Source organism: Ciconia boyciana, chromosome 9 (assembly GCF_034638445.1).
Source record: "Ciconia boyciana chromosome 9, ASM3463844v1, whole genome shotgun sequence".
Taxonomy (NCBI): Eukaryota; Metazoa; Chordata; class Aves; order Ciconiiformes; family Ciconiidae; genus Ciconia; species Ciconia boyciana.
The window spans coordinates 6,179,377-6,200,058 of record NC_132942.1 but is presented as its reverse complement, the minus strand read 5'-3'; the positions used below and the strand labels follow the sequence as shown (position 1 = coordinate 6,200,058).

General features: G+C 48.8%; 1 protein-coding gene and 1 long non-coding RNA gene across 2 annotated transcripts; both read left to right on the top strand.

Annotated features, from left to right (window-relative positions):
* The first annotated feature begins 9,187 nt into the window (after window positions 1–9,187).
* On the top strand, window positions 9,188–12,531 carry LOC140656741 (uncharacterized). Its single transcript, XM_072872815.1, has 2 exons — window positions 9,188–9,348; window positions 11,154–12,531. Exon 2 carries the CDS (start codon window positions 11,156–11,158, stop codon window positions 12,146–12,148), a length of 993 nt encoding a protein of 330 aa, XP_072728916.1. The 5' UTR covers window positions 9,188–9,348; window positions 11,154–11,155; the 3' UTR covers window positions 12,149–12,531.
* A 64-nt stretch (window positions 12,532–12,595) lies between these two features.
* Window positions 12,596–14,145, top strand: LOC140656742 (uncharacterized). The gene is made up of 3 exons (XR_012044147.1): window positions 12,596–12,661; window positions 12,845–13,524; window positions 13,846–14,145. It is a non-coding gene; the product is annotated as an uncharacterized lncRNA (long non-coding RNA).
* The last annotated feature ends 6,537 nt before the right edge of the window (window positions 14,146–20,682 follow it).

Genomic DNA, 20,682 nt, shown 5'->3' with positions numbered 1-20,682 from the left:
TTCAAAAGTCTGTGTTCTTTTGCAAAGTGTTTTACTTTTCCCTGTGCTTTTTTCTTTGAAGTAACGTTATGCAGAGATGCTGGGGGAGGAAGAACCAGCATCTTCAGACTCAAAACCAATTCAATTTCTAAAACTTTGTCTTAATGAATTGGGATTGGGATACTTGCTGCCAAAGTCCTACGTCCTTATTACAACATCTGTTATCCAAGGCCAAATATCATGAAGTCACTGGACCAAAACCTGAGTTGATAACTGCGCAGAAATTAATCAAACTCATTTAAACCTGCTTGAGGCTCTTAGCCTTTACATTCGGTTGAAATCCATCCTGGTCCATGTATCATCTCCTTAAAAGGCTCAGTTATTTGGGCTTCTATTCAGAACTGATGAGCAAATTCTGCTTTGCATGTCCCATTGATAAAATAATTGCTTCTTTCCATTAAATCTTTTGCATACATTTTCCTGCCATATCCTGCCTGCTCGTAGCCAGTTCCCTTTAAAGCGTAATTGAATCTCTCCCATCTAATTGAATTTTGTTGCTTGAGGATTTGAAAGATCCCCGCTTACTTTGATTACTCAGTTAGCACCACACAGTGCATTCAAGCCCACCATGTTCTTTAATCAGGTAACGAACCACCTCAGCATTTTCAATACCGAAAAGACATTTACTTACTTAAATGCTCTGATAAAACAGCGGAGCAGCCAAAACCTGGGTTTCATTTCATGGGACAATTCATATAATATCTAATTTACAGCTGTGACAAGGGTTGTTGGCTTTTGCTTTCCCAGCCCAAAGATTTGGAGATTTTTAGAGTGGCCATGGTAAAGGGTCTTACGTCCGTAGCCCAGACACGACAAACGCCCGTGGTGGGTTCAAACACATCCAACACCCCTCCCTCCCCGCCGTCTTCCTCTCTGTGTCTGAAATGCCTAAAGATGACAATTACAGGAGGCCATCTCTTCCTCTCCTGGCCTACATCAGCTTTTTAGCACCTTTGCATCTATTCTTCAGACGTGGGCAATAACTGGTGCCCATGTGGGAGCCCGGACAGACGTACACATGCGTACACACGCGTACACACGTGTACACAGGGGCGGCTCTGGCCCTTCCAGGTGTTAAAGCTCCTGAGCATCATTTCCCTGGCATGGGCGTGATGCCAAATGCAAAGGGAAGTGACAGGATTTTTTTGACTTAAAAATCTACCTCATCTCTAAGGGGAAATATTGTGGTCATCCCCTGGGCCCTGCTGGGGGACCGTCACTGCTTTGGAAAGCCCATGAGAGCTTAAGGCCTCTTTCTCCAAGCGTATTTGAAGATGAAAGCAGGTACCTGCCGTGGGGCTGGATGTGCCTGGGAAGCCATGCTTTGGGAACAGCTCTGTGAGTGTTTGCTCCAGGAGCCTCATCCAGTTGAAGGCGTCATGCTCATTCCCCCAAAATCGAGTGACCCAGCTCGGGTCTCATTGCAGATAACAAATTCCTTCTAGGAAGCCTGGCACTGCAGGGACTGCAGGATCACAGCGGGTTAAACAGCGCTGAGTACATCACTAGCAAGGATCCATTTACCCAGCGCAATGCAGCGTGTGCGTTAAAAACAGAAGCTCTCTGGCAGTGGAAGGAAAGGAAACGTTATCCTAAAAGAGAGAAGCTGCAGGAAAATCTTCTATCATCTCATTCACATAGACGATGTCCGTACAGTATCCTACTCCCATGGCATCCACAAACACCAGATGCTGGTGTTTTGCCTGTTCCTGAATACAAAGCCATGCCTGGCTCTGTGCGTCCCCACAAAAGCAAACCCACCATGTGTGATACATTGGCAGCAAGCCAGAAGCTAAATGCCCAAACCATGCATTGCGCTGCAAAATGGGTCTCAACATTTGCAACCTCTGTCTTCTGTGCCTGAGGACCCCATCCCGAGAAGGTGCTGAGAGGACACCCCACTGTCTTCATGGGAACCACTGCTCTGGCCTTGGAAGAAATAAAATTGGCTCGTGCACTGCTGAGGCTGTAATGGGGCTGGTGCTGGGCATTATCAGGGGGATCAGCTTTTTGATATACAGCATGAGTTAACTTACGGTGTGTGCATACACTCCCCTTCCTCATGTGCAAGGGGATCCCTTGCTCATGCACCGCAGTCACAGGCGCTGCAGGATTACCTGGAGGGCAGCTGGTTCAACAAAGACAGCAGGAATGGGTTAAGGATGGAGTTTCCCAGCAGAGGCCCTCCAAATCCACTTGCAATCCCACTACCACCAGTGAGAAGTAGCTTGGGCAAAGCAAGGAGCCCTGTGCTGGTAAACTAGAGCCTCCCTGAGCAAATATTCCTGTCTTGGAAGAAGGACTTACAGCTTGGTGGTGCAGAAACAGCAAACAGAGTAGGGGAATGCCATGGTTGGCTCTGCGGAGCAGCCTCTGAAAAAAAAGGCATTTCAAGGAGCAATTCCAGGCCAGGAAAGCAGTTATTCAGGTTATTCTCAATTACACCAGGCAGAATGTAGCTCCTTCAAAAACTGCCGTGCAAATTTGACTGCCCCATCACACAGCACAGGAGGGTACAGCGTGATTTCCAGCTACCCACCCAGGAGCTGCTGGCTCAACACTTGGCTTTGCTCTTAGGGGTTTAAAAAGTGGTGCAGAGCCCTTCTGGAGGCTGAACGTCTGGAAACCCCGCTGGAGCTGCGTGTGTGTGCATGTGGATGTGAGCGTGTGCATTGCTCTCCTGTGCTCTCCCCCCTGCACCCCTCCCCACTGTCCTTCCACAATCCCTCCTTCATTAGCAGCTTTCTAAAGCCAAGCAGGGACCGAAGCAACGGGGCCACAAAACCACATCAAGTACAAGCACTCTTCTAAAAACTCATTACAGCGAGAAGCAGAGCAGGATGACACATGTGGGAGAAACCTCATCATAGTTAATCTGCTGGGTTTTATGCTTCATCAGCAGAGTGCTCCCGCCAGCCTTACGCGATGAAATTGCACTTGGCATCCGTGCTACCCCGAGCAAAGCTTGGGTTCCCGGCAGACTGACGATGGAGGACCCACTCAGGCTGCTTTGCCTCTCTGGATGCAGAGTTTCTAGTTGAGTTACCACTAGATGGTGGCACGGCACAAGAAGTACGGTTATGAAACAGCTGCTGGCCTTTGGTACCAGGGTGAAAAAATCCCTCGATCGGGTGAAAAGGGCTTACTGCACCCCAGCGTTGCAGGAAGGACCGGGGGGAGTAACACCCGCTCAGCTCAATCCCCACCGCAGTGCGAACATATTCGAAGATGCTTTTATACTGGTCTGAAGAGCAAGCATGAAGCCTGGAGGAGAGAAACAAGAGACAGCAGCAGCAGTGGAGAAATAGAGCTGTGATCAGCCCCGCCACCCAAACCACAGAAAATAGTTCAGGAATTAAGTTGTTTTCTGGGAGTGCTAGTTCTTAGGGCGTCTAAACACAGCCCAGCTCCAGCTGATAACAGAAAGTTTAGAGGGTAGTAACACTGCAGGGTTTTTTCCACTGATGGTTATCATTAACTGGTCTTGCAATTCTTTTAATCAGACAAATCTCTTTTATTAAAGAAAGAGATGCAATAGCTATGGGAAGATGAACTTGTCTCGGATGAGCCAGCAGCTTGGAGTAACAGCCAAATGCTGATCAGTTTGTAACAAATCAGTTATGCAGTGAAAAGGCGTCTGTTTTCTGTTTGCAAGTGACTGGGATGTTCCTGCAGTTGTTCATGATCAAGGAATCTGTCATGCCACAAAAGTCATTTACGGCACATTTACTTGAATTGTTTGAGTCCTCTGTGAGCTGTGCTGGGGGGGGGGGTCTGTGGGACTGACCGGCACAGCTTCCAAAATAAAATCAATCTCTGTATTTAAAGGCTGGAGATCCCAGGGCCTGAAAAATGAAAGCCGGACTTCTGTGCAGTTGAGGTCTTCAGAACAAAGGGAAGCAAAGGCGGCTTTCCTGGGAGCTAAGCAGCCACCCACTCTTCTTCATGCTGCGTCGGTATTCTAACCTTGGTCTGTCTGGGTTTATTTTCAGCAGGAGGAGAGGTGGATCAGTAGCACGGCAAGTTCAGACCCCTTTCCCCCACCAGCGCTGCCAGAGGGGGTTTGGAAAGGAGCTACGCAAGTGAAGTGCAGCTCTCCTGCAAGGCCTGACCGGCAGGAAACAGCTTGTTGCTTGTAATACGTAACGGCATTTGCACGGCTCGCTGCTTCCCTTGGTACAGATTTCTCAGATTTTCTGGCTACCGCCGGCGTCCCCGGGCCACCCTGATGGGTGCTGGCTTCAGGCAGCTGCTGCGAGCGACTTGGCACCCTGGGCTGCTGGCAGCATGGGGTTTTCCTGGGACCCTGGGTAGGAGAAGGCTTTCAAGTGATGGTAGCACAGGGTCCTCACCGAGCCCTGCCACCATCGACAGCACCCAGCTTTCCAGCCTCTTCATGGGGCATGTCCAAAAAGGACAAACCTACATCAGCGTTCAGGCACTTTGGGATGGTCAGATGTTTTGTTGGAGTCTGAATGTGCATTTCTATAATCTAAAATGATGTATGGAAAAATGCACGCATACAAAGATACAACGTAACCTTATGCAGACCAGTAATAATATAAACATTTATATTCTTTCAAATAAATAGCCTGGACTGGATTCCCAGGGGAAATCGCCAGCGAGCAGCCACTACAGTTTGCACTTTCTGAGACTTCAAAGTACTTTAAAAATGTCCACACCGGCACCGAGCTCTCTGCGGGCCGAGGGCAGCCAGCACCGATGAGAGCCGGGCTGACTAACCCACGACACCGGCGTGTCCTAGAAACTCCCAGGGAAGGCTCCCTGGAGTCATTTTCCGAGCTTAATTGAAATCCCAGGGAAACTGAGTGCCTAAATCACTTGGAGCCTTTTCAAAGCTTCCCAAAAGGACTCCACCCGCGTTCCCAGCTGGACGGAGAGCTCAGCTCCTGCAAATAAGCCTTGTGCTAAATGGTGACGGGCTGCAGTAACCCAGTCCTCCAGCAACCGGTTCCTCGCTTGCAAAACACCTAAGAAACACCTGGTAATTTCCAGAAAATCTGTGTGCATCAATTATAGTGTTTGTACAAGTACCCGCCACCAGTTACCGTGTGAGCTGCAGTCAAGGCAACAGCTGTGGGTGCGACATTTCTAACCCAGCTCTGTCTAGTTAATACAAAACCAGCTCATTAATGTTTCACAGGAATATCCTTGCTGCATACCGTAGCAGCTGCTTGCTGTAATGCATGGGAGGTTAACGGGCTGGGGGATATAATTAGAGAATACAAATCATCTGGAATCTGGCACAAATCGGGTCAAACTGTTTTCCTTTCCTGAACTGTTAATGACAAACATGCAAGAGAGAAGCAGCTCGCTGGCTTGGAGGTGCTCAGGGTCACGCTAACCCCGTACCCCATCCCTGGCAAGAGCCAACGCTACAGCAAAGCCCGGCGTTACCATCGCTCCCTTCCTGATGCTCTCTGACGTTATTAGACACCGGCTTGCAGCATGGGAGCAGGGTGGCAGCATTTTCCGATCATGGACCAGTCACAATATTTGCTAGTTTACCGAAAAGCCTTGTTTCTGCAGGCAGGAGTGTGGTAGGACCGCATGTGTGGGCCGATGGCCGTCCCTTTGCGATGCCGGTGTCTTTGGGTGCTGTGGCTGCTCCGGGAGGAGGAGAGGGCAGAGATGAGGGGAGGCAGAGAGCTTCCAAGCAAGGTAAAAACTGCTTAATAAAAAGGAAAAAAAAAAAAAAAAGGAAAAAAAAAGTGAATTTACAGTTCTACTGGTTACTGGGAAAGCTTGAATCTGGCACCCCAAATGTCCCTTGGAGACCTCATAATCAGAAAGTGACAGGAATGGACCTCCAGGTTAGTGTCGTCTTGACCCGGTTCTGGCAGCAGGCACAGCCTCCCAGTGCAGGAGCTTGAACACTGGGATTTCTTTCCACCTGGGATTTTGCTACCCCGGCCCAGGGCAGTGATGCCTGCGTCCCAGTGCCCAGTGCCCAGCTGTGCCACCGCAGGCACGAGCAGAGCAGCAATGTGGCATCACTGAGCTGCCACATCGGTGCCACCGGCTCTCACCTGCTTCCAGCCGGTGAGCTCAACACAGCCGCCCAGCTCCCCGGCACCCGCGGGGGTATCGCTTTGCCAAACCAGGCTGGAGAAGCTTTTACTCTTTTACCTGTTCTGTACAGATTCATTACGTTGGAAAGCTTCCTCCCCCCGCCCCCCAAATAAATATTCCTTGCAATATTCCAAAGCAAAAGTTCTTTATGAAGCAGCCTTGGCTGCACTTGTGCCCCATCAGGTGGGTGCTGGCTTTAGCCACCGCCGTCCCAGAGCCCCTGTTTGGCATTGAGAGTATTTTTCCTGAGAATACCCCAAATGGGAATTGCCTTTGGTATCTATTTAGGGCTTCCAAAGATTAATTGGTTTGTTTATCTGAACATCAACAAGCTTCAAAAATGCCCAAAGGAGAGCGGCCTGTTACACTTGTGCAGCTCTGCTGAACTGTTTGAATACAAGGCTTTCCCCCAAACTGGAAGCATTCAAAAAAAAAAAAGCTAACAAACAGAAAACCAAACAAAAAATAACTCTACAGCATTTAGATCTCAGACACTCAACCGAGCCTTGCAGAACTAATAACTCGTGTTTTCCTTGGCAGCTTGGGCACCGCTGCTGTTGCTGTTTTCTTTTGCTATTAATCCCATTTGGTTACGGTTTTCATGCACTCGGGAATGCTGATTCACCGCGCTCTCTCGGAGGAGTATAAGTACAGGAGACCAGGATGGTTTAACCAGAGCCGTCTTCAGAAGTGCTTGGAAGAAACCTACGGCAGTTTTGCGAAGAGACAAACAAGCGTTCAAAGGTGCCTCTTTTTTTTTCTTTTAATTAACATCTTTTGAGCAACCACTTGATGAAGGAGGAAACCAAACGGCTGTGGTTGAGGTAAAAAAAAAGAGGTGTTGCTATAAATTATATTTGGTTAACGATAGCTACTTTTTAAGCTGTATCTGGTATTTTTAAATTTATATTTTAATCTTCATATCATCAAGAATGTAAAAAAGATGATAGAGAACAAATCATTTATATGGGGGTTATCTGAGTAATTCCAATAACAGTGATTCAAATAAATGTGATTTTCCTACAGTAACATCAGATGCCTGGAAGAAACTGATTTCAATAGACAGAAGGGATTTTTATTGCAAACCCATATTTTTAGTGTAGTTTCATAAAGAAGCACCTCACCTGACCCCATTTTGTGAGGACCTTGATCACTTTAGAGGCTCTTGGGCAGCTTCCCAGTGCAAGGCTCGAGGTCTCCACAGCCCCGTCCTGCCCGACACCACCAAAAGCACACAGAGGGATGATGATATGGAAAAGCTTTAGGAGGGGCCCTGACCATGTTAGACACCTGATAACCCAACCCCGAGCCTAATCCGTGTGCTCTCGGAGCCGCTGCCGTCCCAGGCGGGCTGGCCACAGCCAGCCTGGCGCCTTGCACGGCCCCAGTTCTACTTGCTCCATCAGACCATGCGGCCTTTGAGGAGATGTCTCCAGCCAGGAGGAGGGACTTTCCAGGGAGGGGAACGATCTTGAAGGGTTTTATAAAGAGAACATATCCATGCACATCTGCACATGTGGAATTTTTTTTCCAGATCAGTGGTTTTCCTCATGAAATGGCTTTCCCAAGCTTTATACTGCAGCTGCTTGGAGCAGTTGGGGTCTGAGGGTTTTTTCCATTTGATGGTAATTATAGTGCCTGCAAGCAAGGAGAAATCTAAGTTCTAAGTTGTTACTACAGCAAGATTCCAGCTGATCATTGCTGTTAGCAAATTTCATGCGTGAAGGTTGAGGGTCATTTCAGCGAACTTCAGCTGTTTGGCATCAGAAGTCCAGACAAACAGCTTAAGCTTGCACACCTTTTATACTTAAACGCTAAGCAATGGCTATTTCCAGAAAGCAAATAATCTCTGCTTTGAACCATATCCTGAAGAGATGCACAAGTATTTTGAGCTGCTTATTTCTTTCCACTGGAGATAAAGAAAGAACCTGGATGATGAGCATGGGCTTGGGCAACCAAATCAGCAGTCAAAGCCAATTCTAGTCTGAATGCTGCATTAAATATTTGCATTAAAACTAAAGCAGTCATTTTTAATCTAAGATTTCTGCTTTTCTCGCCATCCCTCCCAGCAGCTCAGGAGAGGTGGTGTGGGGAGCAGCAAGGTTCAGAAATGCAGTCAGGCTCTCTGGCCTGGGGCACACAGGGATGTTGTGCAGCGTGGCTATCGCCCGGTAACGAACAGCAGCTATTGAGGCTCCCTCTGAGGACAGTATTGGGAAATAAAAGCAGAAGGAAGATTCTGCTGCAAAATAACTATTCACCTCCCCACCCAATGTGATGCTGCAAGAGAGGCTACGAGAAGGATACTGGAGTTATACCAGAATTGCAGTCAGTTTGCAGCATGTTAATAAGCCAGAAGACAAAGACAAAGCCCTGCTGTCCAGAGACCCGCAAGGTCAGACGCTGCCAGTCCTCCTGGCAAAGCAATTTGCCGTAATGCACTTGTGCGGTCCTGCTCGGCGGGCGCCAGCTCAGCGAAACACAAATGGGGCGATGCTGGGGGCAGCGGGGAGAGGGGGGGTAGAGGAGCGGACCCCGGGAGGGACAAGGCTGCCAGCGTCGCGGCGGGGCCGGCTGCTGCTGTGCCTCCGCGGGGGATGCACGGCTCGGCACAAAACTGGGAGCAGGGAGGGAGGAGAGCAGCGATAACGATGCTGCAAGCACCCCCCGCTCTCTTGGGCAAGCCTGGCGAAGTGGCATGAATTTTCTCGTGAAATAAGGCAGAGAAGGAGCAAAAGGAGCTCAAAATCTAAGGATTCACCGTTCAGCAATGAAATAGGATGGCATTACGGCTCCTCTTTCATACCCCCCAACTCAGAGCACAGGCAGCCCCTCCTGCGGCACGACCACGGCACCGCACTCGCCTTTCACATGGGGAAATATAATGAGGCAGTGGACGGGCAGGGATTTGTCATGGACCGTCCCACTGGGGACGGGATGGCCCTGCCTCCCTGGTGCCTGTTTGCTGTCCCGATGCTACACGGCATTTGTCAAATGCGGGCTCTCCGGCAGGGCAGGCAGCCAGCGGGCTATATTTAGCAACAACAACAAAACAGGCAGCCGAATCAGCTGACTGGAGGCAGGGAGCCCGATGCACGGTTTAGTTTTAGACAGCACATATTCTGCACTGAAAACGGGGAGGGAGAGAGCCGGGTAGAGACGCGAGAGCCGGGGAGCCGAGAGCCACCCATCCCTCTGCACCGGGCAGCGGCGCAGGTAAGGGGAGGGCATCGCAACGCTGGGTCCGAATGTGGGCTGTGTCCTGGCTATGGCTGCGAAGGACCCGCGATGGCCGCAGCGGTGATGCTCCAGGCGTGGCCGGGAGGGGAAGCCGCAGGGCGTCGTGCTCTCCGGGGGCTGCTGGGTGCCGGCAGGATGGTGGGTGCCATCAGGCGGGTGGGAAGGTGACCTCGGCACGGCCGGGCTCCACCGGAGCGGGGCCATGCTGGCATGGTGCCAGGGGCGAAGGGGATTGCATCCGGGCTGGAACCGGTTCATCCCATCGGAAGAGTTTTACTGTAAATAGGTAATTTAATTTCCTTCCGGAGGAAGGGCACGTTAACAGGACTTAGTTAATGATTAGCGCTATCGTAAGTTAACACCACAAGCCTGTGCCCATTATCTGAGGCATCCGCTGCCCCCTCGACACCGGGGTTGAGCAGGCCCAGACCCTGACACTGCCGAGCTCGGGCTAGGGGTTGGGAGGGAAGGCGGAGGAGCAAGCCTTCCTCTTAACGCTTAAAGACGTGAGAAGAAAGGAGCAGATAGAATAAAGAAAGGGAAATAAAAAGGCCATAAGGTTCAAAAGAAGCATCTCCTCCTCTCAGTTCAGCAAATCCCGCCTTGGCTGACTTTCCCAGTAGCACCTGAGATGAAAACCAGTCAAAGCCAGCAGCAGCTGGGGAGGGATGGACACCCTGCGAGCCCTACCCTGGGCTCAGGGTGAGCTGCTCACTTGCGCTCTGTATGCGATCTGCAGCTTGCAGAGAGGTTCGACAAAGCCAGATTTATTTCCAGCAATGACAAGCAAGGCATTAAAATAGCTGGCAAAGCACTTTTGTGTTTAATCACACAACAAAGCTATATTGTGTCGACAGATTATTCACATACAAATTCCACTGGGAGGGGGGATAGCAAAAAAAAAAAATAAATTGGATCTGGGCCATGTGGTCATTTCTGCCAGAAGAGGAGATAAGCAAAGCACAGGGGAGAGTATTCTGAGGAAAAAAAAAAATCAGTACAGTTAGAAAACGCTGCAACACAAAATATTTGTAAAAAGGTTTAGCTGACTAGTGGGAGCAGTTTGATGAAAATCCATCCTAAAAAGAGTTGAGGATAACTATTTGAATATAAAGAGGATAACTATTTAAATATAAAGGACATGAATTAAATCCCTTTGACTCTATATAAGCATTCAGGGAAGGATCTACCACTCCATAACCACCTTTATGAACCACTGGCAGAGACAAAAATGAGCATGTTGGTACATTACCACCTACAGCTTCTAGAAGAGCTCAGCTGTAATGTCACTTCATGCTCCCCACGGGGGTAGGTCAGCTCCTCTCCTGTTGAGATCAGCTCTTGCCTGTTTGGACACAACATGAAGTCAGAGCCCCGTTACAGTGAACAGACCAGCGGAGTATTGAATGAGGAGAGGAGTTTGTCCCGCGCTGCTACAACCCGGACAGTGAGACGAGCTGGTGCCCCTGCACCACGCTGCCTCAGCTGCTGACCCCTCGCGTTGCTTCAGATGGGAGCACCTTTGCTGATCTCTTTAATGAACCTTTTCTTCCCTACTGCACTTAGTCACTTGGCTACTTTTGTATATATGGGCTCTTTATGAAGCCATGGATATAAAAGTACTGCCAGCAAACTGTTAAAATGCAGTTTCTGTAAAGACTGCTGTTTGCCACAAGAAAACATCGGGGTGGCTCAGGTAGCATGGACTTTACAGAAACAAGCCCAGAATTTCTTTACCGCAGCTGGCTTTCACATGCTGATCATGTCTGGTCTGTTTGCAGCCATGGCACCCCGGATAAGACTGAGTATTTCAAAGCCTCTCCCAACCATACGCGAAACCCATGAGGAAGCGATGGAAGATTCAACCAGCAACCTGAAACGTACTGGAAGTACTGCAGCCAGCCCAGACTCGTACTCCAGCGACGATTACATTCAATCCATCTGCCACCTCGCCAGACCCACCTTCCCGGGCCTTCCTGAAAGCAGCGGTAAGATTCAGGACAGAAAGACCCTGAAGACCATTGAAGACAGGCCATGGTCTCCATCCCTTGAGGGGACACAGCAGGAAACGTCAAAATGTAAATTGACCAATTTCATCTCAAATGTGGTGCCGCTGGGAAAAGTCACACCTGCAGAAGCTGACTTCTGGTCCAGAGAGGACCCTCTGGCACAGATTTACACCCGCGCAGGAGAGCTCCGCTCCTCCAAGGCTTCTTTGTACGGCAAAAGCTCCAGCATGGGTTACTCCCAGTGCAACTCTTCTTCCCCAAACAGTGAACTTCATTCTCCAACCACGAAAGAAAAAGCCACAGGGAAATCCAATTTGCTGCAAGTCTTCAGTTTTCCAAGGCTTCCCTCCCCAAGACCAGTGCAGAAAGAAGCAGTCTGCTCAGAGCTGAAGTATCGCAGAAGAGGTGAGGGAGCAGTTTTAGGGAGTAACCACAGTCGGAAAGAAGACGGCCCCATGTTCGTTACCGGTGAAGAGCTATCGCCATGCTCAGCCAGAGGGAAGCTGCTGGGAAACCCAGCCTTGTGCTGCTCTGTAAGAAGGCAGAGTTGTTTGTTCAATACAGCAGGCACTGATGAAAAAGAAGGGAGAGAAAATTCTCACTGTGACAAAAATATAATGGGTGATGTGCCCACTAAGCAGAGATACTCCGAGTGCTTCCAGGCAGCTAAAAAAGCCATGATCCATAACTGGATTTCAGAGCACAGATGCATCTGGAAAGAAGCAAAGGTAAAAGCTTGTTTGCTCCCAGCCATTGCTGAAGTGTGAAGAAGTAGCTGTTCAGAATAATTTTATTCACAAGAAATAACCACCCTGTGCTCTAGAAGCTCTCCCTGGAGTCCTTACACAGAAAACACGGCTTGAATGTGCATGCAAGTCAGGCAGACTTTTGTGACCCATCATATCCCTCATCAGTGGGCAAAGGGACAATTCAGAGTCTCATCCACTAAGGAAACAGCAACTAATTCTCATTTTGGAATAGCAACAGTTCATAAAGCATCTCCCCACACCTATTGCCTAGAACTGCCCTGAGCACGGAGAAAAGCTGATGAGAGTACAAACCCCATCTGTTCTGGAGGAGAAGTGATCTGCGGGAGCACCAAACTGCTGGTGTTTTCCAGCAAATGCCAAACAGCCAGATGTTGCTCACTCTTGGGTACAGTTATTCTGAAAGGAATATTTTGACCGATGCTTGGACAGTACTAAATGTGCTCTCTCTGACATATACAGTTACTAGGAGACCCATTACAGATCACTGTGTCAGCACCAGAATACCACTGGGTAGGTCACCTGTTAGTGCAGTACCATAAAGAAATATTATTTTAAAATCATAATAAGTCTTTTATGAGGATTTGCTAGAGGGCAGCACAGAGAATATTACAACTCCTCCTTGTGGGGATTTTTTTCCTGTTGCTTACCCTGGCACAACCCTATTACCTTTACTCCTTGATTTACCCTTGGCAGGAGGAGAGCTAGGAGCCCTGGGTGGGCATTGCCGTGCCAGTGCTGCGGCCGTCCTGGAGCTGTCACAACCTGCGATGCCAGCTGTAAAAAAACAGATGCCACGCTGGTGTCTGCCCTGCCACCCGCACCAGCGAGGCTGCGCACCGCGGGCACCCACAGAGTTTGCTGCTCGGGCGCAGGAGCCCCACGCGCTCGCACGCAGCTCCGCAGGCTCAGCGGCACAAGAGCAGCAGCTTTGGCTGAGGGGCTGGGGATGCTGGGCTGGCGTTCACAGGATCTGAATGTAAAATAATAATTTCTGAGTTCCCCTTCATATCTGTGCTTCTATATTCTCACCTACCTGACCATGCTAACGATGCTGACTGTGCTTCGCCTGGTGCTGTTGGACCGAAACATGAAAAAACCACACGTGCATGTTACGACCATCCAGCACATAACATACATAAAACAATTCAGTTGATGTTAATGCTACATGGGATGTCTGTACGAAGAGAAGCATTCCCGCGTTGCTGTGAGATCCCGGTGTGGTGTGAGCACACGGCCAAGTCATCCCTCGCTGCTGCGTGGAGATGTCTCCGTCCAGGGAAACTGTCTCTCATCAGCACCTTCTCCTGCAATCAGAGCAGCCTCACGTACCTGCGTCTGGTACAGCACTCTCTGTAGCCAGCCAAGAGAAGGAGGTGAGAAAATCACAAAGCAATACTAGCATAATTATTATTACTACTACTAGGAATAAATCTTTTGACACAGAGGAGAGCAGAGGGACCAGGCTGTTTGTTCAACTGCAGCTAAGATGGGAAATACCATTGGAAAGCTGCAATTCTAAAAATGCTCACAAGTGATTTCTAAACCACCCTTGAGCAGATTAAATCAGAAGGCAACTTCTGCTCAGTATCAACATGAGTGTAAATAGGCTCGAGGATCAAAAGGTAAGCATATTTGAGCTTCTCGTTCTCACATCTCTTACCTCAAATATTTTTTCTCCTGTTGAAACTCATTAGCACTATGGAGCTGAACTGCTTCTCATCTTCGTTTTTGAACTAACCGCACAGCAAGAACAAAAGTGAAGGCGGCTCCAGCTTTTATTAGAGCTGATGGAGAGAGTCGAATCAAGGAAGGTTCCAGCCTGCTCTGCCTCCTCCACATCTTTCCCTTCCTTCTCAGGTTAACGCCGGGATTTAAGTGATGCTTGTCCTCATTACCCTGCTGACATTTTAATTTCTCTCCTCGTGAATATTTATGACACTGATGCCTAGCAAGTCTTGTGCCAACTGCATGTATCACTGCTTTTGACAGAGAAAACAAATAAAACTGTTACATGGAGCTGCTGTTTCCATTACTGCAGAACCACGGGTGATTATTTTCAGTGCAGGGCTGGTCCACAGCACATGGGCTTATGGCTTGCCAGCCAAACACCGTCTCACTCCACCAGGTCACCGACAGAGCCAGCTCCCGGGCTCTTTCCCCACACATTCAATGCCTTGCAAAGCTTTTCTGCCTTGTCAGGGTCAGGCCTTCTGTGCCCAGGACCCAGGCTTTGCTTAAAACCAGCCAAGCTGTGCACCAGCAGGTTCCTCTAGGACAAGCGCTGTAAGCTAAAATATTCATCCTCATGGAAGAGGCATGAAAGGGCCTTCACATGTCACCCCTTTGGCAGCTGATGCCCAACACTGTGATTCCTTCTCAGCTGCCACATAATCCTGCGGGTCTCTAAAAGCCTGAAAGCCACCGACTTTTCCAGCAGAGCTCCCTAGAGGTCTAAAAACTGTGAGCAGGGACCAGAGCACCGCTGTGCTGTGTCCGGAGGAAAGCCCAGCCACGGGGCTCACAACTCAACCATTCCTGCTGCCCCTGGCTCTGCAAATATAGCAATAGCCAGAGCAAAGAGGTGCGGGAGTGGGTTAGAGCTGCAGCTCAGGACACCCTGGGAAAAACCCCCGACTCCTCTTACGCAGGACAGGGAGCAGTGCTGTGGTCTGCGGGGCTGGGGCAAGCGGCAGGGCTGGGCTCAGGGCTGGGGGGCATTTCTAAATGCGGCAGCAGTTCCAGGTTTGCTCAGCAGCAGGCTGCTGTGTGCCCGGGGAGCACTAGGTGTTTGGGGTTAGGTGCAGCAAGGCTTGGAGGAATGAAGCTTTAGACTAGATTGTCTTTTTCTAGAGCGTACTTTTTCTTTAGTGAAAATTGAGGTTCTCCTCAAGCAACTGGGTTTTGTGTGGAGCCAAAGCTGCTGGGATGCAGCAAAGAGGGGGACAAACGGGCACAGACAAGTTAGGGTCACAGGAGTGACAAGGCAGCAAGGTGAGGGGAGGGAAACACGGGCAGTGGTGCCTGCGAGCAGGGCAGCTCCCAGCAGGAGGGGTATGCTGGGGGCCGGGAGCCACCCTTCACGTTCCGATAAATCCTCTTTTAAAAAGCACAGCCCTCACCTTCTTCACCATTGCCTTTGTTGGGAACGAGCACATCAGCCCCTGTGAAATTGCTGGGCCATTAACTGCTGCAACAGTTCCCGGGATAAGGCAATTTTGCAGCCGTACAACATCATCCGCCTCTCACGGACGTGTGCTGGGCCGGGCTGTGGGGCAGCCCCGTCGCCCCGTTGCTGCCGGTGTCAGCGGCTGTAACAGCCCCACTGCTCCCCTGCCACCGAGGGCTCTCCAGAAGGTGACCGAGAGCTGCCGAGGGAGCCTGCAGTCCTACCAGAGGAAAATAAATGGGATGCATTTGGATGGGGTGACGTGGTACGTAGTTATACGGCACTTTTCTCCCTGTTCCCCCCTTTGGTGACCATACTGCCCCATAGACGTGCACCTGGTGCCATTGGGAAATGCTCTCCCTCTTTTCCTCTATACAAAAGAGTGGTTGAGGAATCACTAGTCGGGATAAACCTGCAGAAGTCACAGCCTGTTCAGAAGTGCTCCCAGACAAGAAAGGAAACCTTATCTAGGAATGTAGGTCACAGAGTGAGATAAAAGCCATGCTGCTTCCATGGCCAATCTCATGGCAGCCTCTGCATTTGAAGTCACCGGCAGAAAAACCTCATTTATTGAGATCATCAGAACTGCCGAAGGGATTTGGATTAATTTGAATGGGGAATTGGTCTCCAAATCCCACCGGCAGCTTTCAGTCTCAGCCTTCGCAACCAGTTCACAAGCAATTTATGGGCTAACGTGCAATTTTGCTTGTGTGATCATGCAGCCTTTTACTGCTGCAAACAGTAAATGCATTTGGACACAGAAAATCACGATCAGAATTTACAAACCAGAGACTACAAGGTCGAAACAAAACTGTCCTGCTCTTTTCTCAAATGCTCATCTTTTAAATGACAAAGATACCGATCAGCTCAAACCACAGGCGAGGAAGCAATGGGTCTGTGAGCCTTGCTAATGGGATCTGATGATTAGACTGGTACAACGCAGAAGCAGCTCAGAAACTCGTCCGGCAGCCACAGCGCACAGAGACCCTCACCCACCGCAGGAGGGGCCTTTCTGTGCCAACGCGGACAGCCAGGAAGACGGATGTTGATCAGAAAATACAATATGAGCCAGTACAACGTGATTACAGACAGGGATAGGTCACGAGCGGGTCTCTCTCAGTGAGGGAACGTCATGACCAGAGACAAGCTGGAGCAGATTTAAGGGCCACACACAAACAGGTAGGTGCAGGAGGTGCGTGAGTGAGGCTAGCAAAACCAGTTTCTAAAAAGGTCTTTAAATGCGAGCTCTGAAGTTAGGATAAAAGCAGCTATTTTTTAAGAAACAATCCAAATCTTAAAGCTCCTACAGGCCTAATTCAAAGGGATCAGACCCAAGCCCGAGGCAGAAGGCAGGGTCCCTCTGCTTAAAGCACAGGCTTTGTGGATAGTGCATCAGCCTTTCCCTGTGCCCTGAAGTGCCTGCAATTGGATTGCTCATTGAGGGCATATTTTAATTAACTTTGAGCCTTCCTAAGTGGAGAGTAATGATAAATGGTGTACAATGAAGCTAAACTGCATTTAGTGACTAAGCAGGAATCCCTAAGCTTTGAATGAAAACCTCGTATGTCCCATCAGCAACGTGATTAATGGCAAAGTGTTTTGCATTTGCAGCTGTAACCACAGGCAGGAGAAAGATCTGAAATGATGGCTGAAAGCTTTTCTGCTTGTATTTGGAGAGTCAGATCATTCAAGCACAGCTCTCTGCCTCGCTCACGAGAGCCCACGTGTTTTTGTGGCTGGCATCACTTATATGGGCCATAGTTGAGAGCAGCGATGGCTCCTGAAGCACCACATCTTGGGCTCGTGGCCTTTTCCCATGCTCTGGGATTCTCAAGTATAACTGAATTTGCCTGGCACGAGCTAGAGCTGATGCAAAATACACATTGTGTAAATACAGATATAATGTTCCTGGCAATCGCAGCCTTCCTGGAATTAATGCTCCTGGAGGCAACACTTCTGAGGACTGTTGGGAGGAGCTGTGGAAAAACTGGGCATTTTTTGAATACCATCTAGTTGCTACATAATGTTTGACCAAATGCCATTTAAAATCAAAGGGAGACCCTAAGTGCTTTGGAATGGGCTTGTAATGGGAATAATTTTCTGCTGCATTTAAAGCACAGATTTCTAATAGCAGCTGATGAGGGAAATCAAATTATTAGTTTATTTATTTGTGTGTATTAGCATTTTGTCAACCATTTCTTGTCTTTGCTTTTAAATTAATCTTGCTGAAAGCCCATCAGCCTGCTGGGAGCTTAAAAAACCCCTGTCTGTTAACCACAACATTTTATCTGCCTGCACTTCACACAACTTGCAGTGACTTTTCGCCTCTGTGATCAGCAAGTCTGTGTTCTGCGAAGCGGGGTGGTCACGCGAGGTGAAAGCAGAACTAGCCAGCAGGGAGACTGCCACGTCTCATCGGATGGTGGAATAGGACATCTACAAGTCAGCTGAGTTTAGCTAAATGTTTTGTTATTTTTCCCTTGCTCACAAGTATGTAGGAGAGAAAATGGCTTCTGATTTATACCAGCAGTGCTGACCTGCAAGTTTTATATCTTTCCAACTCACTCGGTGGAGCATCGGGTGGAGCTAACCTGGCTCGTGGCTCAGCTTCAGAAAAGGGAGATGCCATACCTGGAGTGTCCAGACTCCAAAGCAATTACACGAGAAACACCAACTTTGCTCGAGATGCTCTTCACATTCCCCCTCAGCTCATGCTACAGAAGCATCAAACTGCACAGAAAAAATTGTGACATTTGCTCACAGATGGCTTTTGTGGGTCAGTAATGCCAACTGCCCACCCGGTCCTGTTCAGCTGGGTGCTGTACAAATGCATGGAGAGCAGCCGTCCCTGACTTGCTGAGCCTATCAGCCATTCAAACCTCATTAGTGAGATTAGCTGGGTGCTTCAGATTAAGGCTGATTTGCACGAGGAGCAAAGGAACCTGTGCGTGGTCCTTGCTCAAAGCAGAGCATTTAGTAAAAAATATTCCTGGTCTTTAGGGCAAGCAAATATAAGCACCGGCTTGATCATGCCCAGTTTTGAATCCAAAGCATCCAGGTCCTACTCAGGACCCTGGTTTAAGGAGAGATGGATGTCTGAGCAGCTGACACTGCAGTTAGCAGCAATTTGGTAGCGATGGCAAAACAAGTTTCTGCTCCTGCCCAGAAGAGCAGGTACGGATGAGCTGGGGAAGCTGCAGCTGGGGCTCTGCTGCTGTTCCCAGGCCTGGTTCAGCCCCAGCACACCCTGAAACATCCACAGTGCCACTTCTGCAAGGTGCCGGGAGGTGACAGGCAGCACGGCCAAGGCGCCGTGACGTCCGAGCTGCGCAGCAGCGGTGCGGCTTTCCTCCCCGCGCGGCCGGGTGCCAGGCACTGGTGACGGCGGCACAGCCTGCCTCGCTGGGCTCGGACGCTGGCTGCTGCGCGCACGCTCAACGCCTCCTCTGCTCAAAACCGGTGTGTTGGAACAAGGGTACACGGATGGAAAATGAAAAGTAGACGATTCAGAGAGAAAGCATCAGGCCTTCTTCCTGTGGAGGGTCAGCTCCTGGAATTAATTGCTGCAGGATATCAACAAGATAAAATTCAGCGGGATTCAAGAGAGGATTAGACAGTCCTGTGATCAGGAACATTTGTGCAATGCTAACTGGGTCAAAGAAATACAAGAGAAATTAAGCGTTGTGCTTCCCTGAAGGGCTGAGCCGGTACCAGCTGGATTTAAAACACGTTCCTCCCCACCTCCCCTTCCCAATCTTTTTATAGCAACAAGCAAATAGCAGGATCTATTGCAAAGTCTCTTATCTTTCTTTACAATAATAAAGCATCACCTGCTCTAAGAAGTCCCCGAGAGCCACAGTGATGACTGGTCCACGCTATGGCGTGTGGTGAAGCCCTCCTCGTGAAATTTTAAAGACAGGAAATGGAAGTTTTAACTTCTCTGCTGCTCCTATGCTTCAGATCAAATCATTTATCAAGAAGAGAATGAGCCGCACAATAAACCGGCTGCAGATGAGCTGGTTGGGTCTCCACCCTGCAACCTTTTCTAAGCATAATTAACCAAATTAATTATTTAACTATATGATAGCATCAACCAGAAAAACACGCAGGGGTAATAGCTGAATCCAAAAGGCAACACTAGCAGCATCATAGGGAAGTGTCGGGGGGCAATGGTTTCTACCACTAAAGAGAGGAGAGGAATTGGGTCTTGCTGCACGTAGCAAAGCAAAAAACCCAGTGAAACACGGACTTCACTCTTCAGGTGGGCAAATACACACTAGCTGCTCCATGGAGGTAGCTACCATGGAGGTAGTAGCTGGCAGCTGGGGCACCCAGTATAATCTTTTCCAAAATTTTCTTTTTCATTAGAAAGATGCTGAGAAAAATCTAGAGTCTTTGCACATTTTTCTGACACTATAAAAATGCTCCTGGCCCAATATGCCAGAAGGCATGGAGCACTGCGTGTGACAGCAAGGGTCGTAAAACCCACTTCAAGCTCATCAGTTCACTTGATTAAATTTCACTGTCTTCAACAAAAGCATTCTGAGAGAAATGTGTCGCTAAGCCTAATGCTGGCAACAGAAAATTACCTGGTAATCTCAGTCCAGCAGTGGAAATCTCTGGATTCTGTGCCCAAACACAAAACCTTCTTCCTACAGTCCATTGCAAATGATACAGGATAGAAAGAAAAACGTGTCAACATTTAAATATCATCCCATTAGGCTTGGCAGAAATTTGGGATGGCCGTTGCCTTTGAAATTTTGGTATTTTAAAAAAAGGATGAAAAAAACTGCTGCCAAAATTGCCAAGGAAACAAACCCTCCCCAAACCTCCCCACCAAATTCTGTTGCATCCAATGCCGTTTGGTTGATTCTAGTGATTTCATTTCAAAATGAAGTTCAAACTGTTTTGCAAAATTAGATTGTTTTCCATTTTCCTTACTGCCTGCTCTTCCAGGAATAGCAACGCTTAATACGATCTGTCACAACTTTGTCAGACTCTGAGACGCGGTGGGGCCACGAGGACCCAGCTGTCAGACAGAACACTCTAATTAGCATTTATTCGAATTCTTTCCTTTCTCATTAACAGTATCAAGGGCTGCATTTACACAGCAGTTTGTCACATGTAACTTTTTTTTTTTTTTTTTTTTTTTGAGAGCTGTGTTTCTTGCTTGGATCATAATAGAACAGTTGGGCTATAAGATTTTACTGGTACAAGCATTTACATCCTGATCCACGCTAGCTCCCAAGTTATTTCAGCTCTGCTGTACTTCAACACACAACAAAGACTTACATATCTTTATGGATCAGGGCCTTTGCAGACATATTTAAGGAGCCACTGCTTTCAGAATCTTAGAGTATTTTTA

Bases quoted from the DNA above. Each gene is read 5' to 3' on its own strand.
- LOC140656741 (XM_072872815.1), top strand. From the start codon at position 11,156: ATGGCACCCCGGATAAGACTGAGTATTTCAAAGCCTCTCCCAACCATA.